The sequence below is a fragment of the Microcebus murinus genome, chromosome 4, assembly GCF_040939455.1.
Source record: "Microcebus murinus isolate Inina chromosome 4, M.murinus_Inina_mat1.0, whole genome shotgun sequence".
Taxonomy (NCBI): Eukaryota; Metazoa; Chordata; class Mammalia; order Primates; family Cheirogaleidae; genus Microcebus; species Microcebus murinus.
Window position 1 is genome coordinate 110,746,557 of NC_134107.1, and position 25,761 is coordinate 110,772,317.

Here is a 25,761-nt window from a genome sequence, read left to right on the forward strand (position 1 = left end):
ATTCCTATTGTCTGTGGATGAGGGGCATAAAGAAAACAGATAAATTGCTTCATGTCTTGGGAGAATCAAGGATGTAGATCTTTGGAACCGAGTGTACCACAGAACAGTACAAACCTAAGGAACACTCACTGGAGAGAAATTGGGTTTCAAAGGCTGACACTCCAGCTACTTATTTTCTAAGTTAAAGTTTCTTTGTTCACATTTATGCTTAAGAAATTCTACAAAGAGTTACAGGGATCTGGGAACTAGAAAGCAAACCATCTGTTAGTATTATGGAGCCCTACATAATAGGAAATCCTATTTTCATGGTGGCATAGAACATAAAGCACTAGAGCAGAAAATGACCTTAAACACAAGTTAGTACAATGCCAGTATTTTACAAATGAAAATCATCATGTTGTATAGGGGCTCTGTTTGGCCAAGGTTATTTTTCAATGTAAAGGTATATAGCAAATGCCCATATCTTTCTTTGACAGACCCAATATGCACATTCAGTCATGATTTGAGAATATATTTTTGATAAATTCCAAATGCCCCCATTTTATGGAAGGGAAATAAAATATTATATTCCCAAAGGACAGCACAGAATGAGTGATGAAGCCAGGAGACTAGGTGGTAATCTTAGCTATAGCCCCAGGCCAACACGATAATGCTGAGCATTCCCTTTTCATTCTGTCTTACTTTAACATTAGTCTTAAGAGTAAACGGGAGTATTAGTCTCCATGTGGACAGCACAGTGCTGACTCAGATAAAAATAACCCGTGTCAATATATCCCTCAGACAGAATTCAGATTTTAAAATTGTAGTTTTGACCTGAATGATACAGACTTTCACTGTCTACTATGGTAGCCACTAGCCACTTGTGGCTATTAAAGTTTAGATTAATTAAAATTAAATTAAATGAAAAATGTACTTCCTTTTTGCACTACTCACATTTCAAATGCTCAATAGCCACTTGAATAGCTAAGCCAGTGGCTACCATGTCTGACAGTGCATAATAGGACAGTTTGGCAGAAAGTTCTATTACACAGACCTCATAAAGACAGTTTTCTTAATCTTCCACTTTCCTTAGTCTTTAAGATAGGATTTAAAAGGCTGAGATAAACTGATGAAGTTTCCCAAATCTCTTCTCCAAAGACTTGTGCAAGAGCTATATAGCTTATGAAGTTACCTATACCTGGATAACTTTAAGAAAGAAATGGTTGGATCTTCCATAGCCCAAGAAAATACTATTGCTCCCTTTCACCAAAATCACATTCAAAACCAGAAATCTAGAGTTACTTGAAAAGATTAGAAAGTGTTACATTAGCTATTTCCAAATCTGTAAATGTTTGGGCAAGACATAGGAAATAGTTAAGGTGGTAGGACAACAAGTCTGTCCAGAACTTTTATATGATCCAATCTCACAAAGGTAGATACCACTGTCAAATAAATTTCCTGCAAGGCTGCATTTATGCCATTGTGTGAGATGTTCTTTGTAATTTGAAATATATATATTTGAGATACTCTCTAAACTCTTTACCTTCACTCTGTGGTGCTGGTGTGAAAAAACACAGAATTCAATACAGCATCTAGGTCTTTGTTTATGTGGAGAAAAAGTAATAAGGCGACCCTGGCTAGATTGCGGGCCCTAGGAATCACAGATTGGTGTATGGCAGCTCAGTGTCCCAGCCCATGGACTTTGAAATCCTAAATGCTGGCCAAGAATAAAGCCCTAATATATATACTGCAACCCATTCAGAAAACAGATTTAAGGAGAAGTTCTTAGTCTCAGCCCTAAATGTCTGAATGAGCACTTAAAATGAAAATAGTTAACTTCATTTTCCTTTCTTCACACATCATTATTAAGTTACTTCAGGGTGGGTAGAATATGGGCAAATGTTCTCCTTCCCTTCACTCTGGTCACACAGTCATTTTTGTCTGCTTAATGTATCATAAAAGACAGAAATACAACTTTTCCTAAAATACCAATGATGCCTAATGAAGATAAAGACAGAGCTAGCCTCACCTGGATTCATTAGGTGAGAGAAGAGCCTCCGTGATTCCTGACTTCAACCCCAACAGAGGACCATCTTTAAGGCAAATTACTTCCTCTGTTCTGTTGTCCCTTCACTTACACTGAAGTCAGTTAAACCTATTAGCAGCATCTACACTTAAGACAGACCATCACAACCCAATCAAATTCACATCCCTTGATCAGGGGAGCTCGGTTTCACCATCCCTCCTAGGCTGAAGAACTGAAATGTTAGCTTCCCTCTGAATCAACCAACTTCTGGCCTGGTTCTGTGTTCCCTTAGCCCAGCACCACAAGGACACAGGGAGGTAAGAGAAGAGGTGGCGCAGGTGAACGAGTGGAGGCAGACAGTGTGCACCTGGCTAGCCCAGTGGCCATTTAAAAACTATTCATAGGGGAGTGCTGCAGCATAGGCTGGACAGGAGAATTTGATTCTCTGGTGTTTTCTGTTTGACACAGCTCTCTTTATCAGCAGCACAAGCCTGGAATTCCTGAAGCCACACTCATATCCTGCCATAGGTTTTTACGTAAAACCCCATTGATTGGGATGGGAGTTTCTCAACTAGAACAATGGCCGGATACGACGGAGGGAAGGAATATGGGAGGAGGAATATGGGATGTTTGATCCATACTGATGCATTTGTAGAGGATGGTGTCTACATGGGCAAAGAGATATGTGCAAGCAGCTAATTGACAAAATTTACCAAATGCAAACAAATCTTTAGAATCATTAGGGCCAGAGAAAAGCAACTCAATGGGTTCAATGTAAGCAACGTTTTTCATCTATTATGTTAAAGTACTGACATGAATGAGAATAATAACTAAGATAATAATAACTAGAATTTGCACAGAACTTTACAATTACAAGTACTTTTACTTCCATATTTCTTTTGATTCTTATACTTGTAAGGTAGATCAAAAAGGTAATATTATCATTATTATCATTGATATTCTTATTTTACAATAGGAAAAGAGAATACAGACTGCTAATATCTGGTCCAAGATCACACAGCTAATAAGTGGGATTGAATTCAGATTTTCAAACTGCAAACTTCATGTGGCTTTTGTAGAATCATTCCACCACTGTCATGATAATCTGGCAAAACACTCCAGAAATTCACTGCCAACCTCACTAAGATTTTGTGTCACCTTTCATAGGCAAGAAACACTGGTAGCACACAACATTCCCACATTACAATGTGTGCACACAAAGTTATATTTTATAACTTCAGTTGACTGAACATTGCTAACCAGCCCCTTACAAATAAAGAGAAAGCAGTTGGTGTTTTCTCTTTAGTAAAAAGTCCAAATAAGGCCCAGAATCTGCCATGTTGCATGGTTTACAACTGGCAACAAGAACAACCATATGATGAGCCATTCAGTAGTTAGTCAAATTGTGGCAATTAATTAATGCTTTTCTTCAAGAAACTCAAAGGAACTCCGTCCTCCAGATTTCTACAAACTCCACACAATAGGATCATCCTAGTCTTAATCCTTTTGAGTAGATGGAGCAGCTGAGGTTAAGAAACAGAGAGTAACTTGCCCAATGTTCCCCAGGCAACAGAACTCAGGTTACCCAGACCAGCATGCACTTTAGCATTTACAGGGACTGATGCACAGAGGATGGAAACTCTCTGGGGGGTGTACAGAGGTGTGTCCAGATAGTGTTGCTATCAAAGCTTTTTAAGGATTATGAGGAGGAAATGGAGAATGAGGTTTGTTGTAATAGCGGACAGCACACACCCTCCAATCAGAAGGGAGTTAAAAGTAGTCTTTGTAGCTGGAAAATGCCAGTCCACCTGTTCCATCTCTGATAAAATGGACCACTCAACTCACTGCTTGTTGACGCTCACTGACGCAGCAAGAGGGACTCTCACGCTCATGTAACACTCCCCTGCCCCTGCCAGGGATCTGAGCTCAGAGCCTCCCCACTCCCCAGTGATGGGCAAACCAAGGCACCCACTTTCAGTGACGCTCCTTATTTCCCACAGAAGTTCATGTTCCCCGAGGCATTTGTCTCTCCTTTGCCCCTCTTGTGTGCCTGCATTGTGTACACCAGTAAAACATTTTTTCCTGTTTCCAATTATTTTTAATAATTAAGCATGCAAATGTTCGAACAACATTTATTAAACTTTTGTGGACATTTAGGAAGAAAAAAAAAGATGAACCAATAAGAATCAGAATCATCAAAGAGCTCTTACAAAACCAGTATTTTGAGCCTGTAATTGGAAGTGAATCAGAAACAGGCGTGTGAAATTTCCCATGAAATACACATAGGGTTTTAAGATTTTTAAAAAGGTTGCCCTGGGCAGAGAAGAGTCTGGGTCAAACTGATGGGAAGAAATAATTAATTCTGGTGCACTTCAAACTCAGCCCACTGCCAGATCATAGCTTGTCTACAAAACCTTCTAGGGGCAAACTCTGGGTAGACAGGGAGGGGTGGCTATGGCAATTCCTTTACCATGCTACAGATCCAGTAAGGACAGAGAGATCCACACACTTCCAGAAGGAAGAACTTAGAAGCCCAGAGCAGCGAATCCACATGGCTGGCTGCTTTCCTTAATGCACTCTGAGGAAACCCTTCACATGGCAGTTTCCTGAAATGACACTTCCAGAAAAGTTGTCTGCTCTTTCTCCCTCCCCTTTCTAGAAAAGTGCAGAAAGTACAGGTGTTTCACAAGTCCCTGACCTCTAGGGAAGTCCTATGTTACACCAAAGACCCTGTTTGAGCAAGAGTGCTTGTGCCCTCCGGCCCAGTGTGCTAGGCCAGAGAGGCCCAGGTCCGGTCAGTGGTTCTCCACAGACAGCCGTATCAGGGCTGGAGAGCTGTGTTGCTCCCAGCTTATTCACGGATCTTTGCTCTGGGGTTGCTAACTGCTCACGGGCCTGGGTACGGGGCTGGTGGCGGAGTACAGTGCTGGGAAGAGCAAGCTCCCAGGCTGTATGGATGCAGTCACCCAGCCCAACCTTTCTCCTTGGCATTGTCCAGGCAGGTTGTGTGAGGCTAAACACACACTCTCCTCATGCCACATGGTTTCTCATTATTTTCCTCTTTCATCTAGAGATGGTAACACTGAGGGTTGGGTTAGGAAAAATCAGTATGAATTAGCCCTCTTAAGTGACACCTCTTGCCACGGGTGCTACATTTTATTTTTTTCCCTTTCCAAATCAGTGATCCTTGTAAAAAGAAAAACTTACGTTAGTAGTATTTGGGTGGCTACGTGATTGCCTAGTTGCCTAGCTGGTGCCCATGGAAGTGCCCTCTTCAACCCCTGGGGGTATGACGGCCATGGCCAGGTGACAGGACCAATAACCAAAGAAAGCAGGAGTCCCACCGGGTCCACTGAGCCTTGATGTCTTCGCTCTAGAAAACACCCTTACCATGGAATGTGGGGTTTGGGAGCATGAACATGTGAGTTCTGCTCCCAGTGTCTCTGGCCCAGTTCTTATCTTTGGGCACATTGCATCCTGAAGCTTCAGCGATCTCTTCTGTGCAATGGCCTCTTACTCTCTACAAGTATTGGGAGTGGGGTGGTATCATAAGCTGGCAACCTGTAAGAGGTGCTTCAGGAGATATGACAGGGAATCAGGCAGCTCTATTAATTGTGCACCCTGTTACCCTGGGTCATGCCTTTCCATGGCAGTAGATAGTCAGGCCAAGTGGCCAGGCAAACCTCATCCCAATTGCTGGAATTTCTTCTTCAACTGACTTCGATGACCCTTTGGATACATTTTGAAGCTTCTTTCCCTACATTCATGTTGCTAGAGTTAGAACACCAAACACAGATAGGCTGAAATCTTTAAATAAGAGGGTTTCTTTGCAGACATGTTATGTTGAATTAAGGTAACAAAAGATTAAATCCTATGTAGAGAAATGTTCCCCATGACTCTTTGAAGACGTGTGTATGGGGTGGAAGTGTTCATGCATGGTCAGTGAGGAGACTGAGTTAATTTTCCTTCCTTGAATGAAATCAAACTATAACTAGGACGAGTTCAAGTGGTTCATTGACCCCTGATGACTGCACATGGGGCTCACCATGATGCTGCACACAATGCTGTGAAAACATGCAAAGCTGGGCCCTTGGCCCTATGTACTGAGAATGAAAATTTTAAAATAATGGGTTCTTCAGAGCTAAATTGTGTGTGCTTCCAAGGATCCTTGGAGCTATGGTTTTCTTTGTTCTGCCAAAGGAAGGAAATATATCAGGAAGCTGGGCCAGTGCACAGGAAGTCTCACTTGGTCTGATAAAAGGAGCTGGTGTGAGGTAGCTTTGGATGCAGTTATAAGTCAATCAGCCTTGAAATAACAAGAGAGGGTATTCAAGAGAAACTGGAGCCTGAAGTCAGCCGTTCTCGATGATTTCCTTTTAACCTTGCAAAACATTCCCTTCTTTGTGTTTTTTAAAACCTCCCAAATCTGTTATTTTTAAAAATTGTGTGTAGTTTTACATGTATATGAGTGAAAGAAAATGAAAAAGAGAGCAAGAGTTAGAGAGAGAAATAGAAAGAGAAGGTACGAGGGTAGAGGAGGAAGCCTTGTCAGGTCAAACAATGTGCTCTTCTCTATTGAGCTACAAAACTTTTTACAAATCACCTCATTCACTCTGTATGGTAACACAGACCCCGTCAGTTTCAAGCCAGTGCACCTGTTCACAAAGCCAGGCAGGCTCTTTTACCTGAGAAATACAGGGCTTAGGCCTTACTGAGTAAAGGGTGGTGGAGAATTGAGCAATTTACTGAATTTGACCAGTGCAGACTGTGGCTGTGGGTCTCTTAGACTAAAGGACAAAACATGACCATGTGCAGTAGCTCATACCTGTAATCCTAGCACTCTGGGAGGCCCAGGTGGGAGATCACTTGAGGCCAGGAGTTTAATACCAGCCTGAGCAAGAGCAAGATACCAAAAATAAAACAAATTAGCCAGGCATGGTGGTGTGTGCCTGTAGTCCCAGCTACTGGGGAGCCTGAGGCTGGAGGATCACTTGAGTTTAGGAATTGGAGGTTGTAGTGAGCTATGATGATGCTACTGCACTCTAGCCTGGGAAACAAAAGAAGATCCTATCTCAAAAAAGTCAAATCAAATAAAGGATCAAACAATAACAAAACCTATGTGGTCCTCAGTAGAGGGGTTTGGAGCCTAAAGTATACGGAGTTGTATGTGTTGATCTGGTGATATGTCGTAGTGGCTAAGCTTTACGGACTTTGCAGGTGAACAAGATTTGGTTCAAATCATTGCTTTTCCACTTTCTCCCTGTATGACTTCGGGTAAGTTACCTATCCTCTCCAAAATGGAAATGTATACGTCATAGGGTTGTCATAAACATCAAGTGTACATTTTAAAGGTTAGAAGAGCTACTGGCACATGGAGCTGGATAAGTAACTTCTTTTCCTTCTGGTAGCTCCAGTCACTCTTCCTTACTTTATTCCCCCTTATGGAAAAGGCAGTTCTGTTTCCTGTTCTCAGGTGAGTACTAGAGAGAGAAAGGCCTTGGCTGGGACCATAGGGCCCCATGCAAAATGGTGGACAATATAGCTTCAAACTGAATTGGGGCCTTGGTGGTTACTGGGTTTGCCCATAGCACAGCACCACTTCCTGTTTTAAGAGGGGGAAAAAAAGTCTTCCAGAAAACTCATTAAAAGGCTGAAAATTCTTGGACATGAAATTATTATTTTTCTAAGAGTTAAGTGTAAATGAATCAAAATCAGATAAATTTAATTTCCTTTCAATTAATTATAGGATTTTTTTAAAAGTTCAGGGGAAAGACACTTGAGGCCAAATGTGTTTTGAGTTTTAAATGAGACCAAATTTTGGAAAAGAATCTAAGACAGAATTCGGGCAGAATCAGGCCCTATTCTTCGTTTGCATGAAGGAACAGGGATTAGCACAGCCCCAGTGTCGCCTGGCAATAATAACAACCAGCTCACAGAAATTCACCAAGCACCTGCTAAGAGACCAGCCTTCCACTGGCCTTGAGGGTCGTGCCACAATATGAAATTTAGCCCTGAGATTGCAGAAGAGTCACACGGGACCAGATAGAACGTCTACAAGAGGTTCAGTCTTCCACACCCCACAATAAGAAATGTTTTTAAAGCCTGTCCAGGATCACAGTCATATGAACAAGAGAGCTGAAAGGAAATTTTGAAATCATCCTTTCATTTTATATATGAGAAAACCTTTAACATGAATAATGAAGAAATTAAGTGACTTGCCTAAGACCCACAGCTGGTTTGAGGTACAGGGCTAGAATTCAGGTCTTTAGATCCTAGGCTGAATTCTCTCTCCCTGTGTTTACCCCAATAGTCACTGGTACCCGAACATGTGGGATAAAGTCACGGTGCTCATCCCCTTTATTATAAGTCTTGTTTCTAAGAGTCTCTTTATTTTTTAAACCAGTTTTTTAAATTATAAAAGTAATAGATATTAATGATTAAAAATAAAATACTATACAAATTTACAGTGTGAAAAGTAGAAGTCTACTTCTCCATGCCCAGAGGCAGCCACTGGTAATAGTCTCTTGTATATCCCTGTAGAAACTGCAAACAAACAATCCTACATATGTGTGCCTAATTTTTTTTTCACTAAATGGGACTACACATTTTGGAACTTGCTTTTGTCCATGTAATAACGTACTTTGGAGAACCTTTTATTTTTATTTTATGTGTTTGTTTTGTTTTGTTTTGTTTTTTTGAGACACAGTCTCACTCTCTTGCCTGGGCTAGAGTGCCATGGCGTCAGCCTAGCTCACAGCAACCTCAAACTCCTGGGCTCAAGCGATCCTGCTGCCTCAGCCTCCCGAGTAGCTGGCACTACAGGCATGCGCCACCATGCCCGGCTAATTTTTTTCTATATATGTATTAGTTGGCCAATTAATTTCTTTCTATTTTTAGTAGAGACGGGGTCTCACTTTTGCTCAGGCTGGTTTCGAACTCCTTACCTTGAGTGATCCTCCCGCCTCAGCCTCCCAGAGTGATAGGATTATAGGCATGAGCCACCGCGCCTGGCCTGGAGAACCTTTTAAATGAGTGTGTATGTCAGTTGGTGTATTCAGTAGTAGTTATGTGTGTTTTCTTGCATGAACCTTCCCTAATTTATTTATCTCGTCCCCTATTGATGAGCGGTGCAGATTATTTCCAATTTTTGCTATTACAAACAACACCACAATAAACATCTTGTACATATATATGTATACCTAAACTATATTTATAGAATTGGAATTATGAAATTTGTATATTTAATTTTTCAAATAGATTTTGCCCTCTGAAAAGATTATACCAGGCCATATTCCTAACAAGAGGATAAGATAGTGACATTTCCCTTTACTTTTGCCAACATGGGGCATCGTTAAGCTGTTTTAATCTCTGCTGTCCTCCCAGGTCATAAATGTTGGAATTTCATTTTTTTCATTCGAATGACTTTATGCTTGTGCTAGAGATTCTTTTCATATGTTTATTGCCCATTTGTATTTTTCCCTAGCATTGTCTATTCATAACATTTTTGCCTTTTTTCTGTTAAGGGGTCTATCTTTTTCTTACTGATTTGTAAGTAGTCTTTGTTAATAAGAATTTACTGTTTGTCTTCTGTATGAGAAATATTCTTTCTCAGTTTCTCATTTATCTTTTCACTTCACTTCTGGTAATTTTTTTCATGTTAATATGTAAATAGAGAAACCAGAAAGGGAGACTCAGAAGGCGTGTCCCCAGCTGAAGCTCTGGCTTTTCAAAAACATCCTTACAATGGACGAGTATTACCAAGGGTGAAGGGGCAGTGGCGAATATAAACCAGATATCGCCTTTGGGAGATGTGTCTCAATGTCCTTATGATAGTAGGCCACAGAAAAAGATTCTCCCAGTGAGTATTGCTTCTTTTGGAATCTCCGGTAGTCAGAGCTCAAATTCAGAAAGCAGAGAGGCCTATACTCTTTAGAAATCTGGGAGAAATAGCACACACGTCTTCTTATTCATTTACACTAATGCTCTGTTGAGCACTGTGCCTGACAATATTATTCAACTTTTGGGTGAATGAATAAATAAATGAGTATGAATTAAGTGATAAACATCTAAAAGCAAAATGACTCTACAGACATGAGAATTTCAATCTAAATACATGCTTTTATATAGACTGTAACAGCATTAACTTAAAGACAGCTCACAAGCTGAGTAATTTTATAATATTAATCTGTTTATTTTTCCATGTTGGCCACATGAATGGTACTGCAAAATTGCTCACTCTCAGACACTTTTCCACATAAAATCAATGCATACCCATATATTCAGGCTCAGAACCTCCGCTACTGGAATGTTAGATTACAGTAGTATATGTGAAATCCACACATGTCTAGAAATTCAAGGTTAAAGCTCCCATGGCACCTGTAATTCCGGCTTCTCACATGTGTGTACTGAGATGTGACATTAAGGTCTTTCATTACCTTGGACACAGAGCACTGGCTGGGTGAGGGCCTTGCTCTTGGGGAAGTGTTTCAGTGTTCAAGTCTGCATTCTCTTTGAGGTGGTATGAAAAAATTTCATACTCCGGGATTTTGATCATAAACTGCATGGCAGACACATTTTCTCCCAAAGATGGCAAATATCCTAAATACTTCAGAGTTTGACTCATGTTTGTAGGTATGAGCAATTTTGAAGCTGCTATGTAGTTGCCCTGAATTATCTGAAAATGCATCTGAACACTTAATTTCTGGTCCTACTTGGAATGATGGTGACAAGTCCTTCAGTGTTTGGCTTGCTTGGACAAAATGTCAATATTTCCAACTGGAGCAATGGGCCCAACCAACTGTGAAACAATGCCAGACCTGTCTGAATTCCCATAGAAATTTGATTTGAGTTTCGGGGAAACAACCTTTCTTTTTGTCTCTTCTCAGTTATATTTGCTGACTCATTCTCAAAAGGAACTAAAGATGTAGCCCAGGATAGATGGCCCAGTTGAAAAGCACAGCTAACGGTGAGATCTCCAGAACACCAGGACAGAAGTATTTGAAGAGGTGAAAAGAATAGTCACATTTTTATGACATCTGGCCAAATCTGGCCTCTCCTCCCTCCCTTAATGCCACATTTAATAAGCAGGTGTCTTTGAAGACAGCTGATATAATTTCTGGTTGCCTAAACCTCTCACTGGCTGTCTAATCCTGACTGCTGCCCACTCTCGAGTGGCGTCTGACAAGTGAGGGTATCACTTACAGCCTAAGGAGGAGAGACAGAACAGGAGGGTTTGGCTCCTCAGAAATCTGTACGGCTATGTAGCTCGTCCCTCTGGTCCCAGTTTTGATTCTTCCTTTCTATGTGTAGCACAAGACCCAAGTTCACTGTGACAGTATTTAGGGTCCTTCATAATCCAGTTCCTTCCAATCTTTCCACTCGCACCCATACCCTCTCCTTCGCATGCACCCCCACAAAGTGTTCCACTTTCCTAGAAAGCCCTTGACCATGGTTTCCTGTCCAAGTCCTCCGTCCCTCAAGGCCACACTCTAGGTCTGGCTGTGCCAAGAGGCGATGTGGCGGTGTATGTAGAGAAAGCACGCATTACAGAAAGGGACGTACAGGGCTGGAACCCAGCTCTGTCACTCGTTAGCTATAATTGTGACCAAGCTGCCTTGCCTCTCTGAACTTTCATTTCTTCCATATAAAATAGAGATATGATAATATTATTGGTATCACCTCCCACAGGGCTATGTGGGGATAAGATACAAAAGTGTATGTGAAAATGATTTTCGAGCAGTAAAGAACTACCTAAATATCTATCATCATTAGGTCTTTCTCTGTCTCTCCGGCTCCAACTGTGCTTTCCTTCCTCAGGGCTATCATGACGCCGTGTTCTGCTGGGCACACACACGTGGCTTGTCGTCTGGGGAGGTCTCCTGGGCAGCAGCCCCTTTGTCACTGGTGTTCCATCTTCACAGAACTTAGTTATCTAGTTTAGTCCCTGAATATAACAGTCACACAATTGAGTTAATAACGTTGGTCAGTTCATGAGCCTATGAGGCTGAGGTTACAAATCTCCCATAAGGCCAGCTAGCTTTGTACAGAAAAGGGTTATTTTGTAGATTGCCTAATTTTTTCAAATGTCCAAGATTCTGGCCCTAAGGGGGCCAGGGAGGGGATAGATAACCCCAGCCATCCCCTCTGAGGAAGCATTTCAGTACACAACTACTGACGGTGGGTCTAATCAGGTCATTAGCAGAACTGTAACACATGAAGAATGACATTGCTTAGCAATACCATCCCACTGATGGATTAATATACAAATGATGTGAACACTATAGATATGAAATTATTAAAGCAACAGAAAATGAAACTGGGTGTGGTCTTCTGCAAGGAAAAGACACCTGCACAGTTCTGAGATTACTAAAAAGCTGTTATAGCTGGTTGAAAGTTTTGTGATATTTTGTGTGTGTTTGTATGCGTATGTGTGTACAAAATGAACAATGTCCTTTAGCCTACTCGATTTGTTCTAAAACAATAAACAAAACGCAGACTTAGAAAGATTGTTTTAAGTACAGGCCAAAAAACATTTTTTATCAATATAAAAATTTTTCCCAATTTTTTTTACTAAGGACCACTTAGTACTGGCATTAGACTAATGCTACATATCTAGAAAAAGAGGCTTGGTTTAAATCAACCACTTATTAAAACAAATGTCAAGTTAACTGGTTAACCCCAAACATAAAGAGACATTGGAATCTTAAATCTTATTTAATGCAGTAATTATTCAAGACCTAGATACTATATAGTCTGGAAGATGGATCCATAAGATACATTTTAATGTATCTGAATATATTTTATTTAATAGCCAAATATCCAATTATTAAAAGTATTGCAATAGGAATTCTGCCCACCTGTCCATGGTCTATAGAAAGGCTTGATTATTAAGTAAAATACTATATTTTTGGTTGTCTCCTGGTAATGCAGACTTTGTTCACTTTGCCTACAGGAAAAGAAGGATTTATTTTGGAAAAGAGTTGTGTAAAAATTCTATCTAAGTATTTGGGATTTGTTTTTTTCTTTAAGTATGGTAATAATTCAGGATAGTAGTAGTACATTTTTCATTAAATAACAAAAGTATCTTTAGTCCAAAGTGTCAGATTCTTTATGATTTTTCTTTTAAAGACTTTTCTCTCTGTCTCTGTCTCTCTCTCACACCCCCCTGCACCTCCCCAGGATTCCATAATTCACAATAAGGTAAGGAAAGCAAATGGCATTTTCATAGCATAGTGGAAAGAACACTGGCCTACGGGTAAGGAGCCCTGAGCTTTCACTTTAACTCTGTCGGTAATTAGCTGAATGATACTGGACAATGCATTTAACGCCCTTGGCCTCAGTTTCCCCACCCATAAAATAAGAATGCGGAGTAATTCTCTTTAAAGCTCTAAATTTAACAACCTATAAATTTAAATTTGAAGAGCAGTGGAAGGGGGAGGAAGCTTTTTGGAAGAAAATTTTCACATACAAAACAGGAATCTTCATTTGGTAATTACCCGAGGGGAGCAATTCTGCATGATCATGGGGGCAGATAAACGGAATGGCAGTCTCCCCTGCCTGGAGTTCTCCTGAATCCAGGGGCTATGAAGGTGACAAGGTAGGGGTGGGTGCAGGCAGCAGCAGCTCCTTCCTGAGGACACATGTCAAGTCTCTGGGCCCAAATGTTCCTGACTCAGCTCCTTGTCCCCAAACCCCATCCCCGAGTGCCCCTTCCCCCCCAGCAACAGTGGCCTTCCCTCCAGGCCTATCTGACACAGACGACCCACCACTGGTTTGCAGAGCAGGCAGCAACTCCAACCTTTCCTTGCAGTTTTGCTCTCCTGTCACTGACTGGTTGTGAGGTGCTGTACCTCTGTGAGGCAGAGGACGCGAAGTGACAGTATCTCTGCTCAGCTCTGACTTTGTTGAGGCACTTTCCCTGGCCATTCTGGCTGATGTGGCCCTATCGCTTTCCATTCCCAACCTGCTTTATTGTTCTTCAGAAGGTATATCACTGCAGACAGAGATTTTTTCCTTTCTCTATGTGTCTGCTGCCTTCACTGGAGTGTACATTCCTGGAGAGTCTCAGTCTGTGCTTCATCCCCGATACATAAAAGAGAGCCTCACAGCATAAGAGACACATCACAAATAAACATTTGTAGAATTAATGAAATATGCATTATTTACAGGTCAACCAGACCTGCGATCTAATTTTCTGACCAATCTTTCCCAGCACAACCATTCTTAAAGGAGAAGTTCAACAAAGATGTATCCAGCTAAAGTATCAGATTTTATTTAATCTTTACTGTGACTTGTGACGAGGGGTGCTTTGGCCCTATTTTGTAGATGAGGAAACTGAGACTCAAGAAGCTGAGTGTTTTGCTGTAAGGCACAGAGCAACTAAGTAGCAGAGCTTAGAATGAACCTAAGTTTTCTAACACCAAGTCCCCTGTTCATTTCCCTATTTCCCAGTTTCATGCACTGTGCTTGCATCTCCTCTGTCTCCCATTAGTAATGGCACCATATCCACTGAGCCAACCTTCCATAGATGAAATTAAATGGATTCAACCAAAGCCTGCCTAGAACTTAGATGCAATTTTTGAAACCAGGTCATTTCTTACAGTGGCAAGCAGTATGATATGCTTTTCAACACTGATAATATCATTTGGGAAGCAGGGGTGGGATAGGGTGTTGTGTAATATTACAGGTTAACCTGTCTGTGGCAAAAGAAAAGTAGTGTGGCTCCCACAAGCATTGATGCTCCCAATGTAATGTTCACAGCCTTCCCAAGTGATGCTCTTGGAAAAGAGAAGAGAATGTAATACACTAGGACTTATAACGAAGGGCAACACAATTGGAATTATATAATCAGATGGAGTTATGCAAATTATGCACAAAATAAGGGGCTTCTGGGAAGAAATCCAGACCTCCCTGGCTTCCTAGACCAAATACCTCCTGAGCACTGAGACCCACGGGTTATTTTGAAATATTGATACGTCTTATATTTGAGGAAGAAATATGCAGGTACATAAAATCACATCCTGGAACCACTCAAAGCTGATTTTTCCAGGCCATTCAAACTGGGAATGCACATTCTGGATTTGTGTCCACAAATTAGATCCAGTCTGTAGTGTCTTCAGAATTCTATCAGTATAGGACTGGATTTAGTGCACACACAGGTAGGTGTTCTTGTAAAAGCATGTGAACATAATATTTTAGGCACAGAAAAGATTGGACAGATACTATTGTATAGGTAATTTATCCTACTATTTCATTTTTTGAAAGAATATAAAGCTCAAACAAGTTTAATGGATGTGCATTCTCAACATGAGACTGGAAGTCAGCTGGCCTCCCTCCTAGGCCACTGTCCTCTCCCAGTTCAGTATCTGACCACTGTGGGAGTGAGGTCCCCTAGATCCAGAGTTCACGTGTGAACAGAAAACTGTGGCTTTCACACAATTTAGATTATACAGATTATACACTAAAGACTCAATCCTTCCAAATGTTGGAGATCAAAGATAGCTTGAAAAGCCACTGCTCTGTGGTGACTCTGCCTAGCCAGGTATCCTGGGTGAGAGGCACAGTGCTCGGGTGGAGAGTTTCGAGGGGCACACAGGCTCCCACCACCAAACATGAAAAGAGAGGACCTTAAGGCCCATCCTTGGCCTTAAGTGCCAGGTTCCTGGTCCAAGCCTGCTCTCACTGCCTGCCATGCCAATCCCTGTGTGTGCATCTCAAGAGGTTAGCACATCCTGGGTACAGAGACCACAGCTTCCTCCCTTTGCTCAGGGCCTGTCCTTAAAGGTCTGAGCAGTGTGGAGATATTTCTTCACTTCTTCTTAGGGTGTCCACATCAAAAACCAGGAGCTATTTTACCCTCTTCGGATTTGAGAGGGTCTTTGGGTTAAGTGGTAAGTGTCCTGATTGGGGGCGTTGGGGAGAATTTTCTAGAGTGCAGCATCTCATTACTAAACCCAGGAATACAGAGACACTTGCATGCACGCACCAACAGGAAGCAGAGACAGGGGCATAAAATGGCCCAATGATCCCCACTCCCAGGTCTCTGCAGGATCCTCTCTCACCCACTTCTTACCCACTCACTCTGCTTGCAGAACCCAGACTCCCACAGGCTCTCTTTAACCCATTACAATCAGTTATCTCATCTCCAGATTTTCGAGTTCCTTCAGTTGGTAGCTTTTTACCTAAGTCAGCATATTTCAAACTTTCAGAAAAAAAAACTTAGAAAATAAAAACCACGACCCCACCCAGAAGATAAAAATCTCTTGACTTCTCTAAGCCCCACATCTTATTGGCCTCCTCTCACTCAGCACTGAGCAGGGAGTTGATTTCTTTGCGTCCTGGGCAATGGCGGGCTCTGCCAGTCCCCACCTCACCAGCCTGATAGTTTTTCCAGACAAACCCCCGTTTGGTGTCGCGAGGCAGCCTTGCAGCTACCTCCTGCTCCCATTCATTCCCCTAGGTCCTCTAAGGCCAGCCACGTCAGGGGGTGTCCTCTCCTCTTGCTCCTAGCCCCACTTCCAAACCCCGTGCGTCCGAGCAGCAGTCAGCCCGCGCGAAGTCTGCCGCGGCACCTAGACCCTCGCGGTCCCTCTGGGCTGCTCTGTGCAGCCGAGACTCAGGCGTGGCGGAGGTGGGGCGGGTGGGGTGGGACCGGCAAGGCGGGCACCCTGGCCTCGGCTCAGAGCCGGCCACCACAGGGGCAGCGGCTCTGAGGGGAGGCACGCTCCTGGAGAAGAGAGCTCCGGGAGGGGAGCCCTTCCCCGCGGCCGGCGCGTGCCTGGCGGGGCACGGGGGAGCTGCGCGGACTGAGCCGGGAGGGAGAGTCCCTGCCCGGGAAGCGGCGAGGCCGGCCCGTTAGTCTGGGGAGCCGACGGCTCCCGGGCGCCGAGAACTGGGCGACAGAGGTACCGAGAGGGCAGGCACGCCAGCCTGCGCTGACACGTAAACAGGGGCTTCCATCTGGAGGAGCCCGCTCAGACAGACCGCCGACGCAGTCGCTCGCTCCCGTCCTCCCGCAACGAACCCGCTCGCCCGCCCGCGGCCCGGCAGGGACCTGAGCCGCTGGCGCTGCAGCCCCGCCCCGCCCCCGCGGCTCCCGGCCTCGGGCGAGAGGACGCCGGCAGCCCGGCCGGCGAGTGCCAGCACCCGGGCCAGGGCGCCCCGGTTGCCGGGTGGGAGTGGTGGACCCGGAGTTCTCCCGCCCTTGACTGGGCTCCGCACCCGGAGTCCCCAGCTTTTACGCCGCTCCTCCCGCAGCAGGCCGGCAGCACGGCGGCAGGGCGCCGGACTCCACTTTGGGAAAGGGGTTGGAGGACATGGCCCCTGGTGGGCAGCCTGGCCGCCCACCAAGGCTCGACTCGCCAGCCGAGCGCCGGGGGAGCGGCGCGAAGCCGGGGCGCGGAAGGAAGGGAGAGCGGCCACGTCTTCCGGGCCCGGCCCGGCACCTAGCCGCCAGCCCCGCCGCCCGCCGGCCCGCCGCCCGCGTCCACTGCCCCAGCGCTTACCTTAATAGTCCCGTCCATCTGGCCAAGTCTGCAGCCGAGCCCCCCAATATTCCACACATTGACCCGGTTACAGCCTGACCTCGCAGCCCCTTCAGATTAGCCCGGCGCGGCCTCCCTGGCGCCCTGGGCCCTCCCTGCGTGCCCCCTGCTAGCGCCCTGCCCCAGCTCCCCTGTGCACGTTTGTTGTTGTAGCGGAAAGAAAAAGAGACAGTTAACCGGATGAAACTTTTTTTCAGCTAATTTTGGGAAGTGACTTCACTTTGCGAATCGGGGAGGAAGTCCTATCTCTCTCTCTCTCTCTCTCTCTCTCTCTCTCTCTCTCTGTCTAGAGCTCTCTCTGTCTCGAGCTCTCCTCTCTCTTCTCTCCTCTCTGCTCTCCCTTGTCTTCCCTCCCCCAACACCCCTTTTCCTCCCCTCGGCTGGTCCTGCTTTTCGCATCACACGCTATATAAACGTACGCGGAGATGCCCAGATACACTCATGCACTGCGCACACAGGATACTGGCTTCTGCGAGATAAGAGCCGGCCGGGAACAATGACGGGGCCCACGCCCAGCGTCCGCGCCCTGATTCCCGCGGTCTGCAGCCCCCACCCACCCCATCACCTTCCCCCAAATCCAGTCAAACGCCTTTGGCCTCTTTCCTTTTCCCGGGACTGTTGGCCGAAGGTGGCCCTCCTGACTCATTCACTTTCCGTTTCTTCCCACAGATACGTTCATTAATGCTTTTTCCAGCCGGAGACAAACTTTTTGGGAGTGGGGGGGGGGGCGGCGAGAGAATTTGCCGGGCCTGGGGACAACCTGCCTCCTGCTGCTGGGGAAGATTCGGACGCAGACCAAGGCAAACCGACCATCACAAAGTGCGTCCAACAGGGATTTTTCCACTCGGGCCCTTGGCCGCCGAGGCGCGGCGGACTCCCGGAGCGGCTCACCCACTCATCTACGCGGATTCGGGGCGGTTTCGGGCTGACCCGCGCCGTGGGAGGCGCGGACTCCACTCTGCGAGCATTGTTAGGAGAAGGGCGCCCCCGTGGGCAGCGCGCCTACACTCTAGGCTCCCGGTGCCCGCTGAGGGCGGGGACTCGCGGCACCCTAGGCCACCTATCCGCATCTTCTTGGGTCAAATCCCTAGCGCTTACCCGAACACGACCGCCCATGCACCAACTCTCAGGCCAGAGTCGCCCTTCCAATGCCAGCCTGGGCCTCAAGGAACTGACACTCCTCCACGGTGGTCAGCAGGTCCCGAGAGCGGAGCACGATAAAGCTAGGCACAGACCCAGACTTCTCCCAGGATGAGACCCCGAGGCCCCGCTCTGGACCGTCATCCTCACTCTGCGCGAGCCTGGCCACCCTCGACCCATCCAGGACCGCCCACCTCCCTGCTGAGCTGCCGCGCGCTCAGGTTGGGGCAGCCTCGGGGGTCACGACGCTTGGCCTGACTCCCTTCTCCCCACCTCCAAAACGGGTTACCTTGTCCACGCTCTCCAGACCACGCTTTGGACTTTCTCACTTTTATTTAAGAGTCCGCCCAGGGAAAGAGGAAAAAAAAAATCCAGAGGAGATCCGAGTCAATTGGAAAGAAAAAAATTCAAAAGGTTGTCCACAGCGTCGAAAAAAGGTGACATTAATTCTTTATTTCTTCAGGAGCAATGGAGCCCAAGAGCTTGCTCAACTCCCTCCCTCCCTCCCCTTTCCCCTCTGGAAATTAGTCTCATCAATTCAGCTCCAATTTTGGGTTCGAACACAGACATGGGTCTGAACGTGATCAGACCTGGAGTGGCGGGTGTAGCCTGCCAGCAACTGAGACTCGGTGTGCGTGTGGGGGGTGGGGTGGGATGGATGGTGGGAAGGGGGCCGGCAGACTCCCCCCCCTCCTGTCTGCTTCTCAATCCAGGGGTCTGCTCTGGGGCTCCCCTGGGACTGCCACATCTGGTTACTGCTAGCGGGGTCAGTTCCCCCCCTTTGCCTGGGGCCACCAGTTCTGGAGTTCAATTAAAAGAAATCAGACTTAACCCTTTCCTCCCCACAGCCAGGCGCCTGCCCTCTTCCTCCTCCCTTCAGCGTTTCCACATGCTTTCCAGAGAGGAAAGAGGTTAAAGGGAAAGGAAGAATGAATTACATCCTTTCAAACCCCAAATTGTTTCCTTTTCAGCCCAGACTCTACCGACCTTCAAACGACAACAGGGCTTTCAGTAGGGTGCAGGGAGACGCTTCCCATTCTGGACCTCACTAGAAACCCATTCGCCTCCAGCCACACTGCTCCCCTTTCAGCCAGAAAGGACTCCAACTCCAGCGCCGAGAGGCCCCTTCCCAGTGCTGGGCAATCACAGAGGCTGTTAATGGCCACCCCACACGCAGTGACGGCCCCTCCTACCCATACTCCTCCTAGCTTTTTAGAAGGTGCCTCTGTGGCAAACAGGATGCGTAGGTTTTCCCAATTCCTGTTAGCTTGGCAAATGACAGACTGTCTACACTGTGTGGATCAGTGTTCACCCCAACATCCCCAGCACAGCTTCCCAACTCCTTTTAGCACCAGCTGCCTTTCCTACTGGAAGCATTCAGTATGGAACTGGATTAACATGAGGACTAGCCCTCCTGTTTTAGCTGTTGTACTCAATAGCACTTTCCGTTTCTGCCTGCAAAACCAAAGCTATGGCAATTCCATAATTTTGAAGATGGGGTGGCTAGTGGCAAGGCTGGCACAGGCATCACCCTATGCATAGGCACAGGCCTCACTGCTCCCTTGTGACTCACCCACTGACCAGCCTCTCGGTGAGGAGCTCCTGCCCACTCACAGGATCTCCACCCAGAAAGAACCCACCTTAACTCGGAACAGATCTCTGCAGGAATATCAGATTCCCTCCATCCAGTGTTGACATGCTGGTGGGCGAGTTTGCCTCACTTATGTAACTCTGGGTTTGGTGCTCAGCTCTACTGCTGCTGCTGCTTTTCTAAATCCCAGAAAGGGGTGGGGGAAGCCCTAACCAAGCACAACAGTAAACAAGTCTGCCCTGTTTAATGTGGTTACCACCAGACATCTGGAAAGATGGTTTGATCCTGGCAACTCACATTGTTTTCACGAGCAGCCAAAGAGAATATTTCGAATGTTTGCATTGAGACAAATTGATAGGGAGCCTGTGGTGAGGCCCACTACAAATGGAAACTGTCTTGTGTTTGGGGTGGGAGGGGCTTCCCCTTCCCCTTCTCCTCCCTCTTCATGCCTTCTCTCTCCTCACCCTCTTCTCTCTCTCCCCCCCCCTCCCTCCTCTCCCCCTAGCTTGGGGATGGTTGCCCTGGCCCACACATTTACCCACACACTGGAGCACCCTTCCCGACTCACCAGGATTCTGCCCAGCCTTGGACTTTCCCAGACAGGGCAGGGCTGGTGACCCGGGTCCCACGGGTGACCATTCCCAGCAGCCTAGTGCTGGCTTTCAAGTTGGGGGACACTCACAGCCAAGGAACCCCAGCCCAGCATTTAAAACAAAAGCTACCCACTGGGGAAAAACATGCCCCGACAACAAAACTGCCCATCACACATATCTAAGTCTGGGGTCACTTACAGAAAGAGTGCACATGGGGCGAACATTCAGGAAATATTTGGATTTGCAGCATTTTATTGGAACGTGGGTGAAATGACTTGCCTCACACTCGGTAAATATTTTCAAAGATGCGGAAGTCCTGCTCGCCCCTTCCAGGGGAGCGGCGGGCGAAACGTGTCTTGGCTCGCTCAATGTCAGCCCTTCTGACCCGGTCAAGACTTTCCAGACACGGATTTCCCGGGCTCCTTCGGTCCCAGTCTGGGTTGGGGGTGGAAGGACGGGACCTTCGGAGCTGGGTCCCCGGGGTATCTCCGGACCCTGGGGCGGCTCTGTCATTTCACACTCGGAAAGATGCCAGGCCTGGCAGTGCGTCTCGGGCGGATCCTTCCCGCTCCGTCCTCCCTCCTCCCCCAGCCCCTCGGGGCGCCGCCGCGGGTACCGAGCTGGCAAGGGCGGCGGAGGAGGGCAGGAGAAGAGGGGGACGGAGGGCGGGTAGGCGAGCGCCAAAACTCCAGACTGCACAACTGCAGCCTCAAGTGTCTGGCCTCTCGCTCGAGGCCATAATTAATTTGAGATTTATTTTTATTGGAGGACTCGAGTCTCGTCTGACCTTAGCCAAACAAGGCAGCTCGAGCCGCCCCTGGATGCGCTTGAATGCCGGGGAATATTTCTGCAGGAAGGCTCTGCAGGCGCGCCTGCTTTGAATTTGTTTCTCAGACTTCATCTACTCGCAGATTGAAGGAAGATTTAGAGCCTCTGCTGGCCCTGCCCGCTCCCCACGCTCGTTCTGGCCTGTGTGCGGAACCGGTTCAAAACGCGACGTGGGAGGCCGCGGCGGCGGCGGGCCGCGCGGGGGAGGGCGCCTGCGCCCCGAGGCCCAGGCGCGGGAGACCCCCAGACCGCGCGGCGTCGACTACGAACCCGAGGGAGTCCGAGGCTGACCAGAGAGCGCAGGCCGACAAGAGGTGGAGACCAGCCAGGTGTCCAGACCCTCACCCAGCGGTGGCGCCAACATGGGGACTTTGGGATGGGGGATGGGGTGGGTTAGGCTCCTCCAGTCTCGGTCATTCCCTTCCTCCAGCCGCCCCAAACATTCATTCTCAAGACAGACCAGTGTCCTTGAAACGCAGCTTTAGAACCTGTTGGCCAGGTGCCACCTCTGGGTCGTGCTGTTGTGACCGTTCTGGGGCTAGCGACCTCTTTTCCTCCCGGGGCTGGGGGCCAGAGAGGGTGTCTCTCCCGGAATGCAGCATGGGCCAATCCTCAGGCTGCCAGGAGCATGGCACAGCAACAAGGATTCTGGAGGACCCTGCCAGCCTCGCCGGCCGCGTGGGAGGAAGGTGAGTGAGGGCCTTTCTGGCTGTGCCCGTGCGGGAGAGACACATGTTTGCACTTTGTTGGCGCGTGCGGTTACTGGTCAGGGGCACTCCATGGGTCTCCTGTCCCTCACCCCTACCATCCTAAGTGGATGTTCTGGTTGGGAAACTGGGCCCCCTGGGTTTGAATTCTATCTAGCTCTGCACTTACCAGCTTGCGGCCTTGAACAAGTTCCTTAAGCCCTCAGTGCCCTCACGTGTACAGTGGCGTTGTAATAGGACCTGTCTCCAAGGGCTGTTGTAAAGATGAAATGAGTGTTTAAAACTCTCCTGGCAGACAGCACAATCCCTGTAATCTGTACCTCGGCTCTGCCCCTTACAAGATCTGTTACACCTCACAATGCCTCAGTTTCTCATCTGCAAAGCAGACTACTCCTAAGGTGGTTATTAATATTAAATGAGTTGGCATCATACAAATACAGTGTTTAGACGGGGGCTGGCAAAGGTAAGGGCTGACAGGTAGCTGGGATTAATAATATTAACGTCACACTGTTATTCATCTAGTATACCTGTCAGTGTCTTGAATAGTCACTCAGGTCCCTCTCTGCCTTCCCTTGCTCTTTCCAGCCCGCTCTCCCTCAGCCTCTCTGGGAGCAAGCTTCCCCTGGAGCCCTTCGTGGCCCTCAGAGCCCACATCACCCAGACCCAGAGCCCAGAGGAGTGAGCACCTTTGGCCCCTCAGGGCAGGCTGGGCTCCTGGGGCCTGGGGCCCTGGCCTGGGCCCACAGTGGCAGTGTTTGTCAACAACCCGAGCCGGGTGCCTGACTGGGCAAGGCAGGGGCTTGGCAGTGGGGGAGTGTTTGTGCCCCTCTGGCAAATGGTCTGCGGAGGGAGCCGGCAGAACAGAGTCAGGATTGTCCCTGCCATGCAGATCTCTCGCCCTCATCAATGCGCCCCTTTGTGCAATAATACAAACTTTGTGGCTGCCGAAAAATCCATTTTCCCCCCTTGAAAAGAGCGTCTGCGGCCAGCAGCTCCTCTGGCAGCCCACAGCTCCCAGACTGCCGCCTCCCCCTGACCCCGTGACCCCCAGGTGGTACCTCTGCTCTTCTGGACGGACTTGCTTTCCCCCTGCCCCTTGCCTGGCTCAGGCTCCTGGGCTCTCCCTTGCACCTCTAGTGTTCGTCATCCCAGAGGTTCGGGGTCCCCGGGTGTGTGTGGACTCGAGGGTCCGTGTGAGTTGGAGAGAAACTGCAGCTCCCCGCCGTAGGTCATCTACAGTCCTCAGTGCAGAGCAAGCAGCGCGCGCCTCCGGCTCGGCTCAGCGCGCCGGGAGTGGTAGGGTAGGAGGGTAACAGCCTTAACATCTCAGGAAAATAATCGTAGAGTACGCTGCGGCACCCCCTGGGGGCCACGTGTGCATCCATCCATTCACTGGTTGACACATTGATTTACTCATTATCCATTCATTCATTCACTCACTCAATTGTCACTGATAATCACCCCTTTCGGCCCAAGCCTTCAGGATCCGGCCTCCCGAAAGTCACCAAGGTCCCCTTCACACTTCACGTGGGGCGCGCAAGATGCTTCCGCGCGTCAGCGAGTTTCCCTTCAGAGAGGTCCGAGGAGGCTTGCTGCATCATTGGTGTTCCTCGGACTAGACGCAAGAGTCCGCACCCGCCCAGCAGGCCCAGGCACTGCCCGGGTTGCGCGCACGCAGAGTGAGCCGGCTGCTGCGCGCGGAGGGGTGGGGGCACTCGGAGGCGGGGCTTCAGGGGGAGGGGCGGGGCCGGGACCCGAAGAAGGTCGGGGTCTGCTTGAGCACCGCCGCTCTTCCGACCTAGGGAGGGTCCGGATGGTCCCGGCGCCGGGCCCTACCGGAAGGCGGGAGGTCGCGGCTGCGCAGCTTGGGGACCTCGCCGCCGCCTCCACCCGGGGCAGGGCGGGTGCGCACTCTCCGCCCCGCCCAGCCAGCGGATTTTCATTAAACGAGTAACCCAGATGTTCAGCCTCGGTTTGTTTACATTCTTGGGAATTGTTGTGGAAAAGAAAAAAGCCCCTTCTGCGTGTGTCAAATACAGCAATCTGCACTTTCGAGGGGCCAAGGAAGATGGGCTTCAGCGCTGAGCAGATGTCGAACCGGTAGGAGAAGCGCGTCGCGCGCGCACACCTGCACACAGCCGCACGTACGCACTCCCACGTGCACGCGCACACGCACACAGACACGGACGAGCACAGGCGCTCTCACGCGAACACGCGCGCACCACCCACCGGGCCCTGATGCAGGCGTCTCCGCCTTCCTCCGCAAACCTTTTACCCGCTTCCAGCCTCGCGAACAGAAGCCGCCGAGAGTGTTACTCCTCAACCCAGGAGTCCCAAGGGTCTGTGCCACCCCAGCGTGGCCGGGAGCGCCCCTCGCTCGAGTCCCACAAGCGGAGAGTGCGGCCACCTTCCTCCCCTGCCCTCTTCACTCGGGAAAGGGCGAAGTGACCATCCTACGCCGGGAGTGATGGCGGGGTGGGGGCGAAGGTCATTACTCGTTTAAAGACGCTGTCCTGTCTTACCTTGACGTAAGACGACGTGTCGGGGACTGTCTGAAACATCCTGGGTTGGTGAGAAAGGGTCGGGGAAGGCCCAAGAACCAACCCGAGTGGGAGAAGCCTCAGTGACCCGCGAGTGGAGCCGGCGGGTTCTGGGTGGTGGCGAAGTGCGAAGGCAAACGGAGAAGCCGGCAGGAGTGGGGAGGCTCAGATCTGCGGGTCGCGCCTCCGCCCGGCTTCCAGCTAGGGCTTGGTGGAGACTGAGAGCCAGCTCCCACCGTCGCGTCTTTCCCTACAGTCCCTTTACCCTTCCCTGCCCGCCTCCCGCCGGGCCTGGGTAGTTTTATATCTTGGGACCCCCGCAGCTTGTCCCGGGCCAGAGTAGAGGAAGGAGTCTTTTCGTGCAACCTCAGGCCCCAGGGAGCAGACATTTACAGAGCTGCAAGGCTTGGGCCCTCAAGGCGCGCCGACCTGCTGCACTCTGCCGGCGACCAGCTGCTCCACTCTTCCTCCCTGGTGGAGCGGGCGGGGAGAAAGCCTGGTCGAGGCTCAGGACGAGGTCCGTGGAGGCTCCTTTCCCAGACCGCACCCCCTTCCTTCTGAAAGAAAATATTTTCGGGCAGAGATAATGACCATGAATGTTAGGTCCTCTTTTTAGTGGCAGGGAAGTGGTGTCCTACTTGGGTCTGAGTATTTGGGCAGGAGAGCACAAAAACCACTGTAGGATGCCAGGTGCTTCTGCACAATGGGTCTCTTCCCTGGCTCAGTTAAGTTTAACTGCTGTCGCTGTCCTTCCTTTCCTTCCTTCTCCTAAACCATCTTTAACGTGGCAGTGCAAAGCTTCTCCAGCAGCCAAT

The 25,761-nt window shown here is 48.4% G+C and overlaps 1 protein-coding gene across 2 annotated transcripts in view; it reads right to left on the reverse strand.

Moving 5' to 3' along the window:
- FLI1 (Fli-1 proto-oncogene, ETS transcription factor) overlaps positions 1-18,256 on the reverse strand; it is a 107,763-nt gene extending 89,507 nt beyond the window's left edge. For both annotated transcript variants that reach the window (XM_012772290.3, XM_076002687.1), the window contains exon 1: positions 17,509-18,256. In XM_012772290.3, the coding sequence (XP_012627744.1) occupies positions 17,509-17,526 (18 nt within the window). In that variant the 5' untranslated portion in view covers positions 17,527-18,256. The remainder of the gene's footprint in view (positions 1-17,508) is intronic.
- Positions 18,257-25,761: the final 7,505 nt, after the last annotated feature.